This window comes from Tiliqua scincoides, chromosome 5 (assembly GCF_035046505.1).
Source record: "Tiliqua scincoides isolate rTilSci1 chromosome 5, rTilSci1.hap2, whole genome shotgun sequence".
Taxonomy (NCBI): Eukaryota; Metazoa; Chordata; class Lepidosauria; order Squamata; family Scincidae; genus Tiliqua; species Tiliqua scincoides.
The window spans coordinates 81418194-81440492 of record NC_089825.1 but is presented as its reverse complement, the minus strand read 5'-3'; the positions used below and the strand labels follow the sequence as shown (position 1 = coordinate 81440492).

Here is a 22299-nt window from a genome sequence, read left to right as displayed (position 1 = left end):
CTGCATACAAAGCAGATCATGTATTGGATCTTCTATGCAATTGCAGTCCCAGGGACATTAGCACTTTGGGCTATGTGAGCTGACCCAAGACACCTCCATTTACTTTTTGTTATCACAGTTATATTCCTCGAAGCAGTAGCAGATAGGGGTTATATCACACTTCACATTTAGCCTAACCTGACAAGATGTGCGTGAAAGACACTAAAGCTCAGTCAGTGAACCATGTCCACAGAGCTTTAGAAAGTGAACTGAAAAAGCAACATGGGCCAAAATCTACCTGTGGTTTTAAAATTGCTCTAAATTTTTACTCTACACTTTAAGAAACTAAATGTTCAGTGCCTATTTTATCTTTTCCAGACAATCCCTAACCATTTTCCCTATGCATTCTACTGGGTTCTTTTAATCAGAACTTGCAATGAATGTCAGTCTAGTTTCTCCTTCCACTGCATTCAAGATTACAACTCACTCAGGACCTCACAAAGTATTACTGACTAGCATGCTGAAGTGTGCACGCTAAAGCCAAAGCTGCAATAAATCTTAGTTCACTAAACTCGAATTCTTTTCAGCCAAAGTTCAGTGAAGATCTCTGGCATTAATAGCCAGAGTAACACCAGAATTAATATCATTTCAAGCTCCTGGTCTGTACCACCTCATGACTGAGCAATGTATTCTTCAAACTGTGTTCTAGTGAACCCAAATAATCTTGGAAGTTTGTCTGATTTCTAAGAACAGCAGCAGGCAAGCTTCTATTAAAGGCAGGTTGTCATGAATATGTACAATTTAGGCCTAGTAACATGTAAAGCCTGAACCAAGCTAACAGTAACACAGAAGTGGCTTGCAGTTCCTAGCTGCTAGGAATTTACAACTCAATGGAAGGTGATAATGTAGCACCTAGGCAGCCAGAAAGATGCCCATCAAGGATGGAATGCAGCTGTAGATCTCCAAGGGGGAGGGAAGAGCTGAGAGGGTGAGCATCCAGCCCCACTTCCTTAGGACAGGGTCTTTGGTCTTGTCTCTTGGTGAGATAGGAGGTGGGTGCACATCCTGCCCCGCCAGGACCATGTGGCCTTTTAGGTAATTGACCTGAGGATCTACAAAAGAAGCTGACCCAGGTGAGAGAGAATAGAGTTAGCCAGTTAGCTTTGTTGTTTTATGCAATGTTTCCTAGAAGTTTTTATGCCTCTAGCATTTGCTGCCTTTTGTAACTTTTTGTAACCCTATGTACTTAATAAAGTAAAAATCCCTTTACTAAGTTGTTCATTGTCTGTTGGGGACAAAGGTTCAGAATTCTGCCTAGCCGTTCAGCAAGCTACCAACTCCTCACTGTGGACTAGTAACTTGAGGACTGAGACTTTAAGAAAGTGCTCAGTGCCTACAAGGGATATAGTTAAGCCTAGAGGGTCTCAGTATCCCTGGACTGAGACACTGGCTCTTACAGGGTGGTTGCAGTACTACGGAACAGGGATCTTTGAGGGCTCTAGGTTCAGAACCAACAACTCTTAGCACCCCAAAACCCTGGGAGTATAAGCTTGGTTCAGGCTTTACATGTTACTAGGCCTAAACTGTACATATTCATGACAGTTGTCCACTACTATAAATTTTTTCCTGCACTTCATTGCTGCAACAGTGTGTGCAGGTGCTCTTAATTTACACAAAAAGGTCAGGCCCAAAAGTGACAAGCACTTCCCATCTCAAGCATACTCCAGAATCCCAACACATAGAGCATCTATGAAAGGGTTACCCTGCAACAAAAGAACACGGTTCTTCAACAGCAGAAAGTCAAAACAGGCTAGGATGTCCTTATACCAGGTTCATATGCCATCATCTTTGTGATATCACAAAGGTTGTAAAACAAAGAATTTGGACAAGCTATTCCTACAGAATGCCAGTTTATTCTACATTCACCTCCCACTTGGATATCTAAGAAAAATTACTAGACATGGTTGTTAAAGAGATTTATTAGATACCCTTTGAGCACTATGTACACAGAAAGGCAGAAATTATTTCTTGGTTTCTTCTTCCTTGGATAGAGTCTTGATGATCTCCTCCTTCTTAGCTTGCAAGCGTTCTTCACGGCGCTTCCGGGCCTCCTTGGTCTTAGACCTGCGGGCTTCAGCCTGGTCACTGAATAACAAATGAAAGCTCATAAAACGCACAGCAATAATGAAGTTTGTTTATTACCTTCAATGCATTCAAATAAGCCCAGGAAATTAGATAAATTCAGAGGGACCGTGTCTATGCAGCCAAGAAACCTTTCCTCATATAGAAACCTTTCCTCACACTGTTGCCAGCCAGCACTAAAACACAACACTGACTTTCTCCAAGGAAGTATACCGGAAGTGTGACATTAGTTCCCAATTTGGAGGCAAATAATCTTGCTAAGGTCTGGAAAGCAGTTTGCTATGATCACTTCTCAAACTGAGGACTCGTTGCAGGTGACAGAGAAGTAAACAGAGCAAAGCTGTAAAATTTCTATTTATTTTAGTGGAGTTTATGTTGTGCTTTGACTAAACTGTCCTATGGGATACCCTAGAGCAGTGGTTCTCACACATTTAGCACTGGGACCCACTTTTTGCAATGTCATGACCAGAAGTGACATCATCAAGCAGGAAAATTTTTAAACAATCCTAGGCTTCAATCCTACACCGGATTAAGTCCCATTTACTATCATTGTTCAAAGAATACACATAGTAGCTTGTTAAAAGTACAGATTTGTAACATTTACCCAAATGCAGTCACATACCATGGTAGTATCAAGTCTAATGTCTTAAAAGTATTGAAGTGAATGGGGACCCACCTGAAATTGTCTTGCGACCTACCTAGTGGGTCCCGACCCACAGTTTGAGAAACATTGTCCTAGAGGCATGAACTTGTCTTTAACCAAGTGTTGAATTTTCCTTACCATAACTGACCTCATATTCTTTTGAACCTCATTTTCCTAAGAAATAAGGAACTTCTAGATCCAAGAGTGCCTTTTCTACATATGGAAGTTGGTGGGAAGGAAAGTGTCTACTGAAAGCCTACACCAAAAAACTCTAGCAGTGGGATGAGGAGAGACTTACGCCAGAAGCTTCTTGCGAGCTTTGTCTGCCTTCAGCTTATGTATGTGCTCCATCAGGATCCGCTTGTTCTTGAACACATTACCTTTGACCTTCAAGTACAAGCTGTGGTACCTGGAAAAGATACAGCAAGGTCCGAGTACGCTTCTCCAGAGTGGTGATGAAATTACAGTGCATTAATATAAAAAAAAGATCTTCCCAGATACATTTGTGGGTTTCTATTGGTAAAAGGCATGTGAGTAGTATTATGCTTTAACTTTGTATAACTTAACCCCAGTATCTAGAACACTGCTTGGTGAATCTTCAATGAACCAGTCCTATTTAGCTTCCAATACTGGAAGAGTTACTTAACAAAGTTGCCCCTTCCAATAGCCTGGTGAAAGAATTAGCCTCTTTAGCAGGCAGGCAGACCTCCCTCTTCTCCTAGACAGTGAATCATGCTTGCTTCCCAAACTTACATATGACGATCTATCTTCTTGGATTCCCTGTATCTGCGAAGCAGACGCCTCAAAATTCTCATCCTTCTCATCCAAGTAACTTTCTCAGGCATACGGGCATTGGCCGTACCCTTTCTCTTACCTAGAGAGCAAGAGAAGGATGTTAATCTGCTTCCTGCCCAAACCAAACAACTGTGTTTTTGCAAAACCTTAGAAGTGCAGAATTACTACTGCACTCAGTGCTTCTATGTCACTCCTAAGGAAGTGAGTATTTGAGACACTCAAAATGAAGGAAACCAGTACTTACCAATGCCCATGTGCCTGCCCTTACGACGGGCCAAGGTGTTTTTTCGGCATCGGGCACGTGAGTGAACAGTCACTGGTTTGCGGATGATCAGACCATCTTTAATCAGCTTCCTGATTTGCTGGCCTAGAAAACAAGAAAAACAGTCACTGACAAATATTACAAAAGAAAAATGAACAGATTGGGTTTTCCCATAAACATATACAACTAAACTGATAATCTCTGTTTGCTATCTCAGCTTTTCAAACAGTGTTAAACTCCACTACAGGATGGTTTTCAAATTGTCTGCTTCATGCACATACTTTGTCAATCCAATGATAGCTTTCCAGGCAAGTTAGCCAACAAAGACCAAATAAATATAATTTGAAAATGCTAGAACTTTTGTTTCACATTGAGAAGATGACCCACTAGTTTAAATTTGTTGTTCAAGGCTAATGCTAACAGATCATACAGAAAAAACATAGGGATTTATCAATAGGACACTGAGCATCTGAAGGATATTTCCTAAGTTTTAATGCAAAACATTCTCAAAAAGTTTATTGTATATCTACCATAGGAAATACAGTTAACACAAGCAAGCTACAACCTTTATATTCTTTGTAAATAGCTGGCCTTCTCTTAAAGTTTAGCTACATGCTGCACTACAAACTATGTCAGAGAAACATGGCAAACAGTCACGTACGAGAGTTGGCATTTGCAATCTCATTTGTTTCATTGGGATCCAACCAGACTTTTTTTTTGCCACAGCGCAGGACGCTGGAGGCCAGCCTCTTCTGGAGCCTTAACATACTGAAAACACAGACATACATATATAGATTAGACATTTCATAAAAGGGTAGAGAAAATAGCCTGATGTTGTAGGAATATTCTGAGATGTTAGTCGTGTTGAGATCTCAGCTGGGAAGTTATTCCAGAAAGTTCCAGAATTAATTGTTAATCTGGCAAGTGGTAAAGCTGAAGTAATAAAACCAGTAAAAATTGGCTTAAAACGGAATTTAAGCCAATAGTCTAATATGTGCTTCAACAACCAGGGATCTGTAAAATCTAATGAACAGCTAAAATTGGAATTCTGAGTGTACAGTACTTTAAACTGGCATTCTGGGGCCTTAATGTCTCCAAACAAATTTTCTAAAGTACAAGGCACATGCCTCCTTAGAAGAAGCCTCCTTTGTGCAATGGAGGCTTTATTACATGTGGATGCTTTTCTAGAGCCCCATCATCTAGCATCCCCATTCTAGTTACACAAACATGTGTAACTGGCATTTCCCCAACCACATTTCAGGCTAATAAAGTATATTTGAATTGATAAGATACTGCTATCTTATCAGCCGCTTGGAGGCAGGCTGTGCAGCATGGCCTTTCCCAGTTTGAAGAGACACTTTGCCAACAGTCTGAGGCTAAGAGGCAAAGAAGGAAGGCCCATAGCCAGGGAGACAGACCAGGGACAGACTGCACTTGCTCCCGGTGTGGAAGGGATTGTCACTCCCGGATTGGCCTTTTCAGCCACACTAGACGCTGTGTCAGAACCACCTTTCAGAGCGCGATACCATAGTCTTTCGAGACTGAAGGTTGCCAATACTAATACTATACTAAGATACTGCTAAAGCATATTAAAGCAAAATCTAAAAGATGAATGTTATTTATATACTGCTTTTTAAGAAAAAAGTTCACAAAGCAGATTACATAGCAGAATAAATTTAAAGAAATGATTTCCTATTCCATATGGACTAAAAGCAAAAAAAAAAATGCTGGGTCTGGATCTTTGCCTGCTAAATACAAGAGAACAAACAGTTAAAAGGGGCTTCTTGATCCAGTTAGCAGGTGATATTAAAATACATTCACACAACTCAGCAGAGTTGTTATGGTTCAGTTAGAACTAAAATACCAGCAAAGGAGTAGCTCACTAGGAGATACCCTCCTTCACATTTCCAGCAAAAGCTGCTGCTTGCCATTTCGCCTCCAAATCTTGGCTATTCTTTATAAGAAGCTTTCCTAGGTGGTAGGAATTCAGGTGCAAGTGAGGGGAGATCATTTTACAATACATGGCTTTCAGCCAGCTATTCTTTTCTCAATACCATCTACAACATGGCAGTGTTGGCCCTACCTTCCAGAATCATCATAAGGCTTATTGAAATGATGTAAAAGTATATGAAGTGCAGTGAACTCTTAAACATCATTACTTCCTGGAATTGAGGCTTTGCCTTGCATTACATTTGCAGTGAGTTCCTAACTGGTCCAGAGTAACTATGGCCTTGCCTGCAAACACTTAGGCACAGCACATTTTAGTGTGCCATTTAAAATTTCTTCAAAACCTACAAAACTCCTTGTGATTACAACCCAAGGCCTACTTGCCTGGGGGTGGTAAAATCTGCATCTGAGCCGGGCCACATTTAAATGGCCTCCCTTGCAAGTTGGATGCAAGGGAGGGCCCCAGGATGCAGGTCTCTTGCTGTCCTGTGTGCTCCCTGAGGCATCTGGAAGGCCACTGTGGGATGCAGGAAGCTGGACTAGAGAGGACTTTGGCCTGATGCAGTAGGGCTCTCCTCATATACATCGTGTGGCAAGGAGTTCCACAGGCTCCATTCAAGACTGTCCTGCTCATGGTAAGATCAGCACCTCAGCAAGGAAGTTGGAGCCCCAGCCTCCTTCCAGGGCTGCCAGCGTCCTGTACCTAAGGACAGTGCTTGCAGGGAGGAGCAGCTAGCCAAGGGAGGCCTCCCCACGCCTGAAAGAGCGCAGCCGAGACAGTTGCAGTCCAGGGGTCTGGTGGGACTCGACACCCACCAAGCGCTTCCATGTGCACTCCAAGGGGGGCCAGGGAGCGTGGGGCTCCTCCCCTTTCGAACCCTCAGGCGCTACCCCTCTCCGCGCGCCACTAGGCCCGAGCCTCTCAACCGCCCGGCCTACACCTGGCGCGCGCCGCCTCCCTCCCCCACTTACGGCCTCGCGCCTTCATGCGCGACCCGCTTCTCAACCGTTGCCCTCAACCATCACCCCCCCTCGTGAAATCCCCCCCTCCCCTCAACCAAATCCAGCTCCTCACCTCATGGCGGCAGCGCCGACGGCACTGAAAAGAAAGGAAGGAAGCGGAAAGGGGCTGGTCCACTAAGCGTGGATGGGTTGTACCATCCACCTCCGACCCTCCCACTCTGTTCCCTGCCTCGTCGCTCCCCCTGAACCAGCTCACCTCCCCCCTCTAGGAAGCCTAAGAGCTCCTTCGTGTTAAACAATGTGTGGAAGGAGGGGAAGAAAAAGAGACCTGTATCCCCCCACGGTCTTCAAAATGGTATGTCCCAATGGCCTACTGCGCCTGCGCGCTTTTGGAGGAGCGTCTGTTATCACGTGGGGCACGTTCCAAGTGGGTTGTGCGCATGCGTTAAAAGTCTGGTGGCTGCGCCCGTGCTTTCGCAAGGGGGCGTGGCTTATGTCCATCAGTGAGCGCTTCTGCTATGGAACGTACCTGCTGCTGCGCTGTAAGCGTGATCGCCGGGAGACTTGTCCGGGCTAGTTTTTCACGAGTGCGCATGCGCAGCAAGGGGTTTGTTGCAATGGGGTTTTTTTCATTCAGGCTTCAGTTTCTCCACTTTCCTTGGAGTAAGCCCAATTTAATTTAATAGGACTTACTTCTGAGTAGACATGCATTGGATCACACTGTTAAGGCAACATACCAAATGCTGCCTCCTTTACAAGTGCCAGCCTCTGCTCCTTCCGCTCTCTAATGTTCTACCTCAGTGTTTCTCAACCAGTGGTATGGCTACCACCAGTGGTACTTGCAGTAGTGTCTACTGGCACTTGGCAGCGAGACCAGGAACGCGACACAACAAACAGCGGTAGGAGGCTGGCTTGCCCAGCAGAGCTCCAATGCATGCTTTTCTGTGCTCAAAAAAGCCCTCCTGTCCACCCTGAGCCTCTTATTCCTGTTTGTCTTGTCACATCTGGCCTCCCAACCCAGAAGTAACTGGCAATTATGTTATCACCAGTTGCTTCCGGTGATACTTTGAATAGGTGGGCCATGTGAAGTGGTACAACAGAGGACAAACATTGAGAAACACTGTTCTAGCTCAGCATTCTCCTCTCCTCCATATTTCCTCTTCCTCTCTGTCCTCTTTTTTTCAATTTCAGGAGTGGAAGAAGGAAGAACAGCAGTGAAAGCAAGTTGGCAGCCAGAAATGGGTGCCTCATTCAAAATCTGCTGCATGAGGCGACCACTTCAGTTCGCTTCTTGGATGCCGACTTCCTTCATTGATAGGACCAATCATTGCTGGTGCCAGGCTGCTGGGGGACCTAATGCAAAGCACTGTACTGGGGGGGAGATATGGTGCTGCCTGCTTGTCCCTCGATGAAATATTGGATGTTGCCATTGGTACTGAGGATTCAGGGGTTGGCCCAACCTGTCCTGGTGAGCCCTCTGATAGTTGTGGGCCCTCCAAATTGACTGACTGACTCCTGATGCCACCCCTGGGACCAACCAAAGTGACAGAGTTGTCAGCAACAGGCTTTTCAGTTTCCCACACTCTTCATCAGCCTCTTATGTTACAGGGATGGCCCAACATAATCTGCTGCCCATGACCTGCTACTGCCATATGTCTGCCCTCCAAAAAACTGAGGCAAAAGAATCCAGTCTCTCACTTCCTCAACATACTCCTTCCTATTTGATCCTATTCCACAAAACAGAAATTGCAGGTTTGCACGTTCATGGAGCAATTCAAAGCACAGAGATAGATAAGCAACCCTCCCACCCATCTACACACTACAACACTGCACCACCTATCCACTGAGCCAACTTCACACAAGTACAATAAAGTACCATCATGCTTGTGAGAGCTTGAAAGATTCTTGCAAGATCTTGCACAATCCAAGATAGTGGTGCCCAGGAGAGAAGCCACGGGGGGGGGGGGCTTCCCATGGTGCACAGTTTGGGAACCACTGCCTTACATCATGTACAGAACCACACATTGATAAGGAATATCTTTTGGCCAGAGCAGGTAGGGGCAAGAAAGATAGCTGTCTTAGCATGCACAGGCAACAAATGCACACTTCACTGAGCAATGGTTCAAGCCCCCAGAGGGGATTAGAGTTGCTCCCTTTTTGAAATAAAGGAAGCCCCAGCTGTACTGGGCAAGCTGCAAGACTGGGAGCACATTGAACAGAAACCCAGGAAAGAGCCAGGCAAAGAGGAACACTTGGAATCAACACTAGTCACTGCTACCAGGCTTGCTTGTGGGCATTACTTTTCCTTCCCTTGTGGGGACTTGCCTTGAACCTCAGTGGGTAATGATTGTCCTGCTCCATGCACCCCTGAAAAAGAAAGAGGCTTATAATGAATGTTTGACCAATAGCAACAACAGTTGGAGTGCATCACATTCGTTAAGAAAGAGTATAGGCAAACTGTCATTAGCTATTGCAGGAGAATGGGCTAGTTAGCCACCCATTCTGTAGCAAAAACACATTTGACAGTACTTGGGAGGGGAAGTGACATGAGAGATATTTGCAACACTCTTGCTTCACTCATGCATCTCGTCCTGCTTCCTGGTATTGACTGTATTGTCTTTGTACCAGTGGTCTCTCTAAGCTGCACAGTCCAAGTCGGAGCCCTGTGCAACTCCGTCATGGTGCTCTGAAGCTCAGCAATGACAGTGATCTCAGTGCCGAGCACTTTGGAGCTGCCCCATGCAGCCCTGTTGTGAGAGCAGTAGCCTGTATGTGTGAAGTGCCTTTTCTCTATAGTTCCTGTCATCAATATTCCCCATTGCATCTTCTCAGTGGGCATGATGGGGCAATGTGTCCCTGTTGGTTCTGCTGGACCTCTGAGCGGCTTTCAGTTCCATCAACCATGCTATCCTTCTGAGCTGGCTGGCCAAGCTGAGGATTGGGGGCGCTGCTTTACAGTGGTTCTGCTCCTTCTTGGCTGACAGATCCCAGGTGGTGATGCTGGGGACTCCTGTTCGGCACCCTGGTTTTTACAGTGTGGCATGCCACAGGGTTCTATTATGTCCCCCATGCTTTTTAACATGTACATGAAACCACTGGAGGAGATCATCTGGGGATTTGGAGTGGAGTGTTACCAATATGTTGATGACACCTAGCTCTCTCTCCTTACCATCCATTCCAGGGAGGCCGTGGAAGTCCTGGAGCGATGTCTGGAAGCAGTTGGGGTCTGGATAAAGGCCAATAGATTGAGATTGAATCCAGAAAAAACAGGTCCTTCTGGTCAGGAATCCTCAATGCAGGTACTGAGTCATCTGCCTGTTCTGAATGGAGTTGCAGGGCCCAATCGTATCCAGTGTTCCTGCACTGATGCAACTGTGCGAAAGAGGCATGCACTGCATCTTGCGGTGGGAACAGCAGTCACTGAGGCCTCCTCAAGGTACGGGAATGTTTTGTTCCCTTCTGGGCTGCATTACAGCTGAGTCAGTGCTGGAAAGTTTGATAGGATTGGGCCCACACTCCCCCTGCAGGAGCAGGTGCACAGTTTGGGGGTGCTCCTGGATTCACAGGTTTCCCTGGAGAGCCAAATGGCAGTGGTGCGTTTGCCCAGCTTTGGCTGGTGTGCTAGCTGTGGCTGTATTTGAGTCGTTCGGACCTGACCATGGTGGTCCATGCCCTGATTGGATTACTGTCACACACACTACATGGGGCTGCCCTTGGAGATAGTTTGGAAACTGCAGTTAGTGCAGAATGCAATGGCCTGGGAAGTTACTGGAACTGTCCGATAGATTCTGTTGGACCGATGCTTTGGCAACTGCACTGGCTGCCCATTCACTTCCAGGCCCAATTCAAATTGCTGGTATTGACCTTTAAAGCCCTTCACAGTTTGGGGCCGGGTTATCTGAGGGATTGCCTTCTCCCATATATACCAGCCCATCCTCTTAGGTATCTGAGGGGGCTTTCTTGCGAGTGCCACCTTTCTCCCAAATTAGGGGGTTGGCAACACGAGGGAGAGCCTTCTCAGTAGTGGCGCCTCAGTTATGGTGCCCTCCCTACGGGGGGGAATTAAGATCTACTCCTTCATGGTGTTTCGGTGAGGGCTCAAAACCTTTTTGTTTCATCTGCCGTTTGAGTGATGGGTTGTCTGCCTCCTGTGCCTGTATAGCAGATCCTTGAGTGTAAACATTTGCCTTCTTCCAACTGGTTTTATTTATTTTTTCTGATTTTATTTATCGTTTTTGTAAGTTGTATATTTTATCTATAAATTGTAAGGCATCTTGGGCCTCTGCTCCAGCAGTGGAAAGGCAGGATAAAAATCTTTTAAATAAATAATTAAATTTGAGGCGAGAGAGGTATAGCCCTGTACTAGGTGCCCTATTATTTGAGTTATGCTCTCTGGGGCAGGGGTTTAAGTACTGGGCTGGGAGTCCTGTAATTGGCTGTGGAGTTTAGTCTGTATTCTGTATACCAGTGGTTTTCAAACTGGGGCGTCGCAACGCCCCAGCCTGAAGGCCCTGGCCTCTTTCCCCTTAAGGGTCGGGGGCAGGGGAGAGACAACTAACAGGCAGTTAACGGGGCTGCAGGGACTAGGATGCACTCATCAGTCCCTGCAGCAGTTGTCCTGGAGTGCGGGGAGCCCTGCGCAAGTGTCTGCAGGGCTCCCCAGCTCGTTAGAAGTAAAAGTGAAGCAATTGCACTCTGCCTCTGCAAAAACGGAAGTGGAGTGCTATTGCTCCACTTTCACTTCTAACAAGCTGAGGAGTCTTGCGGATGCTCACGCAGGGCTCCCCACACCCCAGGACAGCTGCTGCAGGGACTGGTGATTGCATCCCAGTTCCTGCAGCCCCCCTGAGCGACGCAATCCTGGGGATCATGTCGCTGCCTCTCCCCGCCCCCCAAGGACTTACAGCAGTGCAAACTCTCCTAGAGAGTTTGAAAACCACTGCTGTATACAGTGAGCAGGGTGGAAGGAGTAAGGAAACCTGGTTTTTGTTTTCCATGGATTTCTGTGGGTGCATTTAGATATCTGCCAGCTCCAATGTTGGCATAGTGTTATGGAAGTGGACAATTGGCATGTGTCTGACCTCTAGAAGGAGTTTAGGTCAGATATGATATCCACCAGCTTCTCCATTTCCTGCCCATATCTCTGCAAGTTTATGCGGGCATGGCGTTGGGCTGGTGTCAGAGTCAAGTGCTACTGGTGCTGAGGTGGCATAGGATGGTATTGATAGTGTTTCCCAATCACAACTGCCACTCAGAAATTTTTTATTTTTAAGTGTAGTGTGGCACTATTACAGCCCAATCCTATGCATGTGCTTAGGCCATTTAACTCATTGTGCTGACTGGCGGCAGCCCTGCAAGATTACAGATGGAGGTCTTCCCCAGCCCTTCCTGGAGGTGCTGGGGTTTGACCCTGAGACCATCTTTACACAAGACTTGTGCTCTACCACTGGGTTACTTCCTGGGCTACCATACATTTGAAGCTATGTACACTATTGGTTCACCCAGCCCAATGCTGCCTTCTCTGATCAACAGTGTCTCTCCAGCAGGGGTGCTATTTATTACCCACTATTGACCCTTTCATGCCAAAGATTGCTCAAAGGACTTTCTCCAAGCAAAGCATATGCTCCATTGTGCTGATATGGTCCCCATTTTGCAGGGCTGACAACTTCATACAACAGAAGCCATACGTGGCCTGTGCTCTTGCGAAGCACTGAACAATATGCTCATGGTGCTAGTCAGATGTGTTTACACACTGGGACCCTTTTATACTCCCTAGTTTCCTTTGCATACCTGCTGTGGTTTTTCTTATAACCCACAGTTCCCTCCTCTCAACTTCTTTTGCTCTTTTATCCTTCCTGTTTTCTCACAGCAACCACTTCTTTGTTACTTGGTCCCCTGGGAGAGGCTGGTTGCTGGTGGAGAAATGGAATCCAGGAAGCAGCTGCAAGAAAACAGACTGAGAAGACTACCTTCTCTGCAAAAACCTGCTGCAGACAATTACAGAGAGGAGCTGGAGCACGCACTCCATGCTATTCAACAGGGATGAGCTAACCTCCCGGGAGAGTAATTGAAGCCTCAGATAAAACCTGCAGATAAACATTTGTTAGAGGAAGTTCAAAGCTAATTCATCCTCCTTCTGTGCCAGCAAGAGGGGCTGCATTAAGGATTCCAAAGCCAGAAACAGGCCATTGACCAACTCAATAAATCCTACTAGAGCCTTCTCATTTGGTTTTCTGGCAGCAGAGCTACTTTGTATAACCTCCTTGCAAGACCTTAAATGTGTGGTAGCTCAGGTTTAGCAATGTTTTTCTTAGAAGGCAGGCAAGCTGTCTTGCTTGCAGTCCTGCCTATCTGATTAAAATGTATCTTAATGTGTAAGGGAGCTCAATTGTTTTTACAAAGCATCTTGCTTATCTAGCAAGCTCTGGTTTTGCAAGACTTCTTTCAATGCCCTTGTGCATTGAAGCTGAGCGCTGCTGCTTGCTGATCTCTTAGAAAAGCTCTCTGAACAATGCTTTAAAAAACTCCATTCATGTGAAACAATTGAGAACAAAAGCAGAGTGGGGGGGGGGGGGAGAGAGATTTCTAAACAGAAGGGAGAATGGTCAGTTTAAAAAACAGTGGTGTTTCTACCAGAGCTGTCAAATTTTCAGGCTTGTTAGAGAGGCCATCAAGGGCAAGGAAACTTCCTTCCGTAAATGGAAGTCTTGCCCTAATGAGGAGAATAAAAAGGAACATAAACTGTGGCAAAAGAAATGTGAGAAGGTGGAAATGTTGCAGGTTCAGTCAAGGATTGAAGCGGACACCAAGGAGGTTTCAAGGAAAACAAGCTTTTATTTTCAGGCAGCTGCTGGTCACAGAGGAATAACTTTCACAAGCTGTGACACCCGATTTCTCGGGGCTGTGATTTGATATACAGCACAAACTTTCATTGTAAACCATTGGCTAGATTTCTGATTGGCAAAATGCAAATTGCAAAGCATTGGATACACTCTTGATTGGCAAACAGCATATCACATGAGGCTTTGTCCCTGCCTGCATATCCCCCTACTCAAATTCTGTACTGCAAGTTCTACCATATATGGCACTTTAAAAATGTGAAATCTTACTAACTGCAAAAAGTCCCATCTCTCCCTCCCTGCATTGGCTAATAGCAAACTTGCAAAAAGTCCCTGTTCTCCTCCAACCTCCTGCCCAGCTGCGGTTAAGCTAGCGGTTTCCCATTATTAAGGTACTAACTGCTAAACAACTTGTTTTTAACACTGCAAACAACTTCTGTGGTCAAGCCTAGTCAGCAACACCCTTTCCCCTGTTTACACAGACACAAAAGGCATTCAAGGGGCATCTTCTAAATATCCTGCTGACCCAAGCAGCTGAATATAGGGCCTACTTTGGCCATGCACCCTGCTTATGCTCACAGCAAGGCCCAAACGGGGCTTTGAATGGGTTCAAACACTCCAAATTCTAGGGTTTTCCCTAACAATATGGGAGGCCAAGTGAGACTGAGGAACGCATGGCCAGCAACATTAAGGGGAATAATAAAAGCTTCTTCAAATATGTTAGAAGCAGAACCCGCCAGAGAAGGGGTTGGCCGTCTGGATGGTGAGGGAGGGAAAGGGGAGATAAAAGGAGAGATGGCAGAGAAATTAAATGAGTTCTTTGCATCTGTCTTCACGGCAGAAGACCTCGGGCAGATACCACTGCCCAAACGGCCCCTTCTGACCAAGGAATTAAGTCAGATAGAGGTTGAAAGAGAAGATGTTTCAGACCTCATTGATAAATTAAAGATCAATAAGTCACCGGGCCCGGATGGCATCCACCCAAGAATTATTAAGGAATTGAAGAATGAAGTTGCTGATCTCTTGACTAAAATATGCAACTTGTCCCTCAAAACAGCCACGGTGCCAGAGGATTGGAGGATAGCAAATGTCATACCAATCTTTAAAAAGGGAAAGAGGGGGGAACCCGGGAAACGTCTATACCGGGTAAGATGGTGGAATGCCTCATCAAAGATAGAATCTCAAAACACATAGACGAACAGGCCTTGCTGAGGGAGAATCAGCATGACTTCTGTAAGGGTAAGTCTTGCCTCACGAGCCTTATAGAATTCTTTGAAAAGGTCAACAGGCATGAGGATGCGGAGGAACCCGTGGACATTATATATCTGGACTTTCAGAAGGCATTCAATACAGTCCCTCACCAAAGGCTACTGAAAAAACTCCACAGTCAGGGAATTAGAGGGCAGGTCCTTTCCTGGATTGAGACCTGGTTGAAGGCCAGGAAACAGAGAGTGGGTGTCAATGGGCAATTTTCACAGTGGAGAGAGGTGAAAAGCAGTGTGCCCCAAGGATCTGTCCTGGGACCGGTGCTTTTCAACTTCTTCATAAATGACCTGGAGACAGGGGTAAGCAGTGAGGTGGCAAAGTTTGCAGATGACACCAAACTTTTCTGAGTGGTGAAGACCAGAAGTGATTGGGAGGAGCTCCAGAAGGATCTCTCCAAACTGGCAGAATGGGCAGCAAAATGGCAGATGCATTTCAATGTAAGTAAGTATAAAGTCATGCACATTGAGGCAAAAAATCAAAACTTCACTTCTAGCCTGATGGGTTCTGAGCTGTCTGTGACAGATCAGGAGAGAGATCTTGGGGTGGTGGGGGACAGGTCGATGAAAGTGTCGACTCAATGTGCGGCGGCAGTAAAAAAGACCAATTCTATGCTTGGGATCATTAGAAAAGGTATTGAGAACAAAACAGCTAATATTATAATGCTGTTGTACAAATCGATGGTAAGGCCACACCTGGAGTATTGTGTCCAGTTCTGGTCGTCACATCTCAAAAAGGATATAGTGGAAATGGAAAAGGTGCAAAAGAGAGCGACTAAGATGATTACGGGGCTGGGGCACCTTCCTTATGAGGAAAGGCTATGGCGTTTGGGCCTCTTCAGCCTAGAAAAGAGACGCCTGAGGGGGGACATGATTGAGACATACAAAATTATGCAGGGGATGGACAGAGTGGATAGGGAGATGCTTTTTACACTCTCACATAATACCAGAACCAGGGGACATCCACTAAAATTGAGTGTTGGGCGGGTTAGGACAGACAAAAGAAAATATTTCTTTACTCAGCGTGTGGTCGGTCTGTGGAACTCCTTGCCGCAGGATGTGGTGACGGCATCTGGCCTGGATGCCTTTAAAAGGGGATTGGACAAGTTTCTGGAGGAAAAATTCATTATGGGTTACAAGCCATGATGTGTATGTGCAACCTCCTGATTTTAGAAATGGGCTATGTCAGAATGCCAATGCAAGGGAGAGCACCAGGATGCAGGTCTCTTGCTATCTGGTGTGCTCCCTGGGGCATTTGGTGGGCCGCTGTGAAATACAGGAAGCTGGACTAGATGGGCCTATGGCCTGATCCAGTGGGGCTGTTCTTATGTTCTTATGTGGTGAGGGGGGAAGAGAGAGAAATGAGGTCAAGGCGCACTTTGCAAAAAGCATATAAAAACAATGACAAGATGTTAGTGTTTGACCTCCCCTCTCCCAGCCAAGTTGGAAGCAAGGCTCATGGGAAGGAGCTATATCCTGGAGGACAAACAATAAAGGGCAGTGTTTCTCAAACTGTGGGTCGGGACCCACTAGATGGGTCATGAGCCAATTTCAGGTGGGTCCCCATTCTTTTCTATGTGCATTTTATTTTTAATATATTAAGAATATATTAGCCCCACTCGATCAGGCCATAGGCCCATCTAGTCCAGCTTCCTGTATCTCACAGCGGACTGGACACAATACTCCAGGTGTGGCCTTACCATCGATTTGTACAATGGCATTATAATTAGACTTAATGCTACCATGATATGTGACTGCATTTGGGGAAATGTGATAGAAATGTTCTTCTAACAGGCTACTATGTCTATGCTTTTAACAATGATAGTCAATGGGGCTTACTACTGCGTAAGTGTGGTTAGGATTGCATCCTTGGAGATGTTTGGGTAATTTTTAAAAAACTGATCAGCAACTGCTTGGGAGGGTTAGGAGGGTTCCTCTTCATTTTAAATAAATTTTCAAACTGATAGTTATTGTAAACTTTTAATTTACTTTCTTAATTTGATTTGATTTTGTCTTAGAGGGGTGTTAACAATTTTCCTGCACGATGATCTCACTTTTGGCCGTGACATCACTTCCAGGTTAATGACGTCACTTCTGGTGAGTCCCAAAAGATTGTCATTCTAAAAAGTGGGTCCTGGTGCTAAAAAGTTTGAGAACCACTGAGATAGGACAACCTGCTAATGAAGTGTGGTGAGGCAGCTGCTGGATTGGTGGGGGTAGCAGGTGGGTAGGGGGCATCCAACACACTAATCACTTCCATCTCAACACCACCACCCCACCTGGTGGCATTGCTAGCACTTCTCTTTCCCCCACTCTGGCTGTTCAAAAAGAGGGTGGGAAACAGAGTGGAAGGCAGTGCGGAGGAGAGGAGAGTATGTTTGCTGGCAGAAAAGGGAAAGGTGTGTACAACTGCTGCAGGAGGGCATGGCACAGTACAGTCCCTCAGATGCAGGGAATCTAGGGCTGTCTCTGAAGCAGTTTGAATATATTGGCTGAAGAGAGAAATTGCTGGTGCCAGCAAGAAGCAGTAGTGTGTGGGATAGCTGCTGGAGTGAATGGAGGAAGGTTTTATGATAGTTTGAAGCTTATGATATTGGGTCTGTTAGGTTTAGCAGTGTTGGCCACCCCAGGAAAGAAAATAGGTGAAAGGTAGGAGCAAGAGAAAGAAATTTGAACAGAGAGGGATAGAAAGCTAACTAGCTGGCACATCTCCATGTAGAGCAGTGATTTTCATCCAGTGTGCCATGGCACATTGGTGTACTGTGAATGATCCTCAGGTGTGGGGTTTTGGGGGGGGGTGTCATTTATTTGTAAGGTCATTGAGAGATGTGCACCCCCCCATTGCAAGTGTGATATGCCTTGTCAATTGTAAAAAAAAATAGATGTTGTTCCTTCACAATTTCAGCACCTTGCCACTACACCATGAGGCACAAGGCTGAAAATAATGGATGTAGAGATTCAAGGGGAATAAAACTTACAAAACGTTTGAGCATCCATTCTGTTCTCTGTGCCCCCTATAACAATCCTGAAAACACCCATGTGTGTTTGTTGAAAGTATTTTGCACCACAATGTCAGGCCCATGCACTTTTACTCCAATTAATGTGGATAAAGGCCCAGCACCAGCAGCTCCATGCAAGCAATTGTACAGGTGAGCATTCATGCTCCATCTATCCCACACATACGTAACCAAAGTCTCCCATTTTGCAGTGTGTAATTATTCTGAATGAGAGTATAAAAAAATCAATTCAGGTTAACTGAAGAGTAACAAATATGCGTAATGGGATTGTGAGTCCTTTAGCGTGACCCCGTTCAATGTGGATCTCACCAGAGAAAAATCATTTTTTAAAAATTATTTAGGAAAAAAAATTGTTTCTGTGTCCCAGACTGCTAAATAGAGGGCCATGCCTAGAGGTGCATGAACAAGGTAAGAATGGTTTGTTGGCAGGGATAAATTTGGCTGACTGGGGAGCTAGACCAATGTATCCCTTTTCCTTCAGTTCTGGTTTGCTGTTTCAACAGCACGTGGATCCCGATAGGATCTCTGTGTGGAGGCTGATTTGATGAAAGCCAGTGACAAGAGTCTCCATCTCCCTCCCTCCCTCCCTCTCCCTTCTCCTCCCTGCCATCTGCTCAGCCCCACTTTGGATCAGACCACACCCACCCCTTTCTTCCCCAGCGAGCTGAAGGCAGCAGCCAGCCCTTGCCAGTTGCCAGGAAGCCGTTTGAATGCTGTGCCCTATGATTGGAACGCTTGGCTCATCCATCACAGCGGTGGTGGCGCAAGGAGCATAGGGTGCCTGCTTGCTCATCGTGTCTACCAGAAGTAGGCAGGCAGGAGGGGCCATGCCGAGGCTACGGGTTTAGGGAGGAGGTTGGCTTTCTTGGCAGGAAAAAGGCGCACCCTGACCATCTCTGGCTTTCACCATGAGTCCGGCGTGATCACAGCCGAGGGCACGGGCATCTCCATGGTGCAGGACGGCGGCATGTCACGCACACCTTACAGCTCCAGCCAAGACATCCAGATGGAGGTCTTTGACAACCCTGGCCTCCAGGTGAGTAAAAGGATGTGACAATCCTTGCTTCCCCCATCTATCACTACCACCCACAACCAACTGGGTGATCTCCTTCCAATACTCTGGGTGGAGGACTTCTTGGCTGGGTGAGGGGAACTTCAGAAATGGAAATCTCCTCATACAGAAAGAAGGAGTGAGGAGAAAATAAAAGGAACAGAAGAGAGGACCAAATAGATATTGTGATGTCTTTTCTTGAAAGGAACAGGTGCAATTAGCTGACCTCTCCAGACACAGCTTCATCAACCCCCCCCCCCCATTTCCTTGCTTGAGTTTTTGCTTTTCTCAGCATGCAGTTGAGCGGAGGATGCTGTCAAGGTTCATGTGTGTTGGGGGGAGACATATTTTCAGTTTCCTTGGATCCTTTCTTCTGCTTTTGATCTTGAACAACCAGCTATCGTAGTCAGGTGCCTGGGAGTGGCTGGTGAGCTGAAGGAACATGTAGAATTCATGAGACTGGAAGCAAAGAGGAGCATATTTGAGCTGGCCATGTCTTTGAGGGGCTTGTCTCGCAACACTGCTGCATGAGGAATGTGGCTTGCAGCGTCCTCCTCCCCCTCCTTGGGATCATTTAAACCCAGCTGGCATCCTTGCATCTTCCATTTCATGATTTGCTCCCAGACACCAGGAGCTTCCTCTTGGATAATGGTGATAAATAAGAATAAGAATATTAAAATAAAGCCCTCTCTGTTTCCTCTCATACTGTTGCTATTCTGCCTTTTCCTGGAATCAAATGGGATCAAATCACTGCACATCTACCCCACTCACTTGTGAGCAAACAGATTGCAGAGCGAAACTCACAGGACTTTTGTTGGTGGTCTGTGCCACTGTGGAAAAGAAGATTGCACTGGGTAAACCTTGCTCAGTGGCTAAAGCATCTTTGGAGGAGAGCAAAGTAGGCCATTCGGTTCTGTTCTCTGCGACTGACTTGCAGAATTGTCCCCCATGACTCCATCTCCATTCATCTGGAAAGCAGGAGTCATCGTTCCAGGAGTTTTGATGGCTCCCTGGTTGATATGGCAGAGGCATAGAACAAGATTCAGAAGGACCTGAAGTAAAAAGCAGGAGAGAGAGAAAGAAGGAAGACCCCATGAATTTTCTATGTGAGGTGAGATATTGGGTGGAAAGTTCTAGGATGAAGTAGGACTGACTTCGGTCTTGAACTGTCTACCTTAAAAAATAAAAACAAGAATCCCCCTGTACTACCAGTGTGTCTTAAATTTACAAAGCTGGAGTACATGCCCAGTTAAGGCATAACTACTCTGTGTTGAGTGGTCCTGAATCTGCACTCTTACTTAGGAACATAAAAAGGATTTTGCTGGATCAGAATAAGATCCCTCTAGACCAGCATTCTTTGCAAGAATCCCAGCAGTTGACGGGCATTAAGTAGTCCACTGGAAATTTATTAGGAGGCCACTATTTACCTGCTTTACTAGGGGGTGAAAAATTGGCCTCGAAAGACAGCATCTGTGGTTTTGACTGAGCATGTATGAAGGTTGCCAGGGCCTAATCAACCTTAGGGGGCTTTGTGACACTGTTAGAAAAGCAAGATTCTGGACTAGACTGTTCTGTTGCTAGGTGTGGGTGGATCTAGTTAGCAAATTTCACAGTGGAAAGTAGCAGATCATGTGATCTCAAAGTTGGGTAAAGAAGATATGAGATGCCAGGGTGTACAAGCCTCCCCCCCCCCCCCGTGGTATGTGTGAGATAAATGGGATAGGTGGATCTTGGTGACAGACCACCAAGTACACTGGGGTTGGGTGCTGGGCTGCTTAGGCCTCTTGATAAGCTCTAAAGCAGGGGTGTCAAACATAAGTCCCAGGGACCAGATGCAGCCCACAAAGCTTTTAATCTAGCCCTCAGGTTCTCAGCTGCTGAGATGTTACTGCTGAAAGGGCCTTTCAGAAAATTGGGCTCTCCCATATCTTGAAATATGAACAAATTTGCAGATTTTCTCTTATGTCATTTGCAGCTAATGAGTTCCTAAGTGAGAAAAAGTACTTATTTTTGGTTATGACCTGTTTAATGGCATCACTTCCTGCCTAATGAAAACACTTCTGACTCTCAGCAGTCATCATGAATGCTATTGAATGCTATTCGGCCCTCGGTATGAAACAAGTTTGACACCCCTACTCTAAAGGATGAGGGCTATCAGGTTCTTCAGTCTATTTATGAGCTTCAGAGGAGTATAAGAAATACCAATTAATGGTAGATCTTGGCTGAAAGTGGATGATAAGAGATTAGCTTGACTCCATTGGCCATTGTGGTGGGAGTGTCATGCTAGGTGAGTCTCGTGAGCAATAGAAACATTTCTAGTTCCGCATTAGGATGTGTGTTTGTTCCCATTCAGTTTCATCATGGAGATGTGATGGTAGAATATGTGGAGGCCCCCTCATTGCTCCAGTCTGGCTCTGTGCAGGAGCAGGTAGCACACCCCTGTAACTGGTGCCCAGCAGCTCTCCGCTTCATTCTAAACCCACAATCAGCAATGCTCCATTCATTGGCAGGGTCTCTGTGTGTGTGCATGTGAGAGAGAGAGAGAGAGAGAGAGAGAGAGAGAGAGAGAGAGAGAGAGAGAGGAGGGTTGTCATGATTAAGCTCACCCTTTCCTGAAGATACTTCTTTTGTCCCTCTTCTTTGCAGACCCCCAGGTGGTGAATCCCAACTGCTTGCCACAGCTATGAATGACGCACGTGCCTTAATTAGAACAAGGGGGAGGAAAAACCTAAAAATACCGACCCCAGCATTGCCTCCTTGCCCTTCCCTGCCTAGTCTTAGAGCTAGGAGAACCATGTCTGCGGGGGCCTCCTAACAACTGGCTTCTCCCCAGCCAGCTGTCCCTCTCCCTCTCCCTGAGACGTGCTTGGGAAGTGTCTGGTTCATTCCAGGCCCACGCTGTCTCAACACGCCCCTGGATAGAAGGGTCTGGATTTTTCTGGGGACTTCTGCAACGGGCTGTCCCTCCACAGAAAGACAGTCACCCTGCGTTATGGTGGGGAGGGGCAGCGTGATTCACAGAAACAGGTGAAACAGCAGAGCCTTTTCATCTACTGTATTTCCCCTCTTCCAAAAAGGAACCTGGTGATGTTTGCATTCTGTCTAAAGAGAGATGAGTGAACTGTAGCCAGCAGAGAGTGTTGTAAGGAGCAGAAAAGAAAGCATGATGGCTATGAGGATACTGCAGAAGCTAGGCTTACAGTTGCATATCCATGGGTGGTGGGTTCTTCCTCTTATTTGCTTCCTGATTGGAGTCCCACAGTTCCTCCCAACTCCTGCTCCTTTGCAGACGCTACAGTGATTTTGGTGCTCTCGTCCCATGAACCCTGCATCAGGTCCGTCTGTCCCCCACTCTCCTGTCTAGCACCTGGGTACGTGTCTGATCTTCTGTAATATAGC

The 22299-nt window shown here is 46.1% G+C and overlaps 2 protein-coding genes across 3 annotated transcripts in view; one reads left to right on the top strand and one right to left on the bottom strand.

Annotated features, from left to right (window-relative positions):
* Positions 1–1940: 1940 nt before the first annotated feature.
* Positions 1941–6948, bottom strand: RPL19 (ribosomal protein L19). The gene is made up of 6 exons (XM_066630988.1): positions 6844–6948; positions 4483–4589; positions 3804–3926; positions 3518–3638; positions 3063–3173; positions 1941–2124 (listed from the first exon to the last, which is right to left on the bottom strand). Exons 1-6 carry the CDS (start codon positions 6846–6848, stop codon positions 2001–2003), a joined length of 591 nt encoding a protein of 196 aa, XP_066487085.1. The 5' UTR covers positions 6849–6948; the 3' UTR covers positions 1941–2000.
* An 11850-nt stretch (positions 6949–18798) lies between these two features.
* The window catches only part of CACNB1 (calcium voltage-gated channel auxiliary subunit beta 1), a 55994-nt gene continuing 52493 nt past the window's right edge, over positions 18799–22299 (top strand). For both annotated transcript variants that reach the window (XM_066626896.1, XM_066626897.1), the window contains exon 1: positions 18799–18885. In XM_066626896.1, the coding sequence (XP_066482993.1) occupies positions 18799–18885 (87 nt within the window). The remainder of the gene's footprint in view (positions 18886–22299) is intronic.

Bases quoted from the DNA above. Each gene is read 5' to 3' on its own strand.
- RPL19 (XM_066630988.1), bottom strand. The intron at 3,927-4,482 runs GTACGTGACTGT...CTTGTTTTCTAG, and splicing joins GATTGCAAATGCCAACTCTC to GCCAGCAAATCAGGAAGCTG. The intron at 2,125-3,062 runs GTAAGTCTCTCC...TTTGTTATTCAG, and splicing joins GCTCGCAAGAAGCTTCTGGC to TGACCAGGCTGAAGCCCGCA.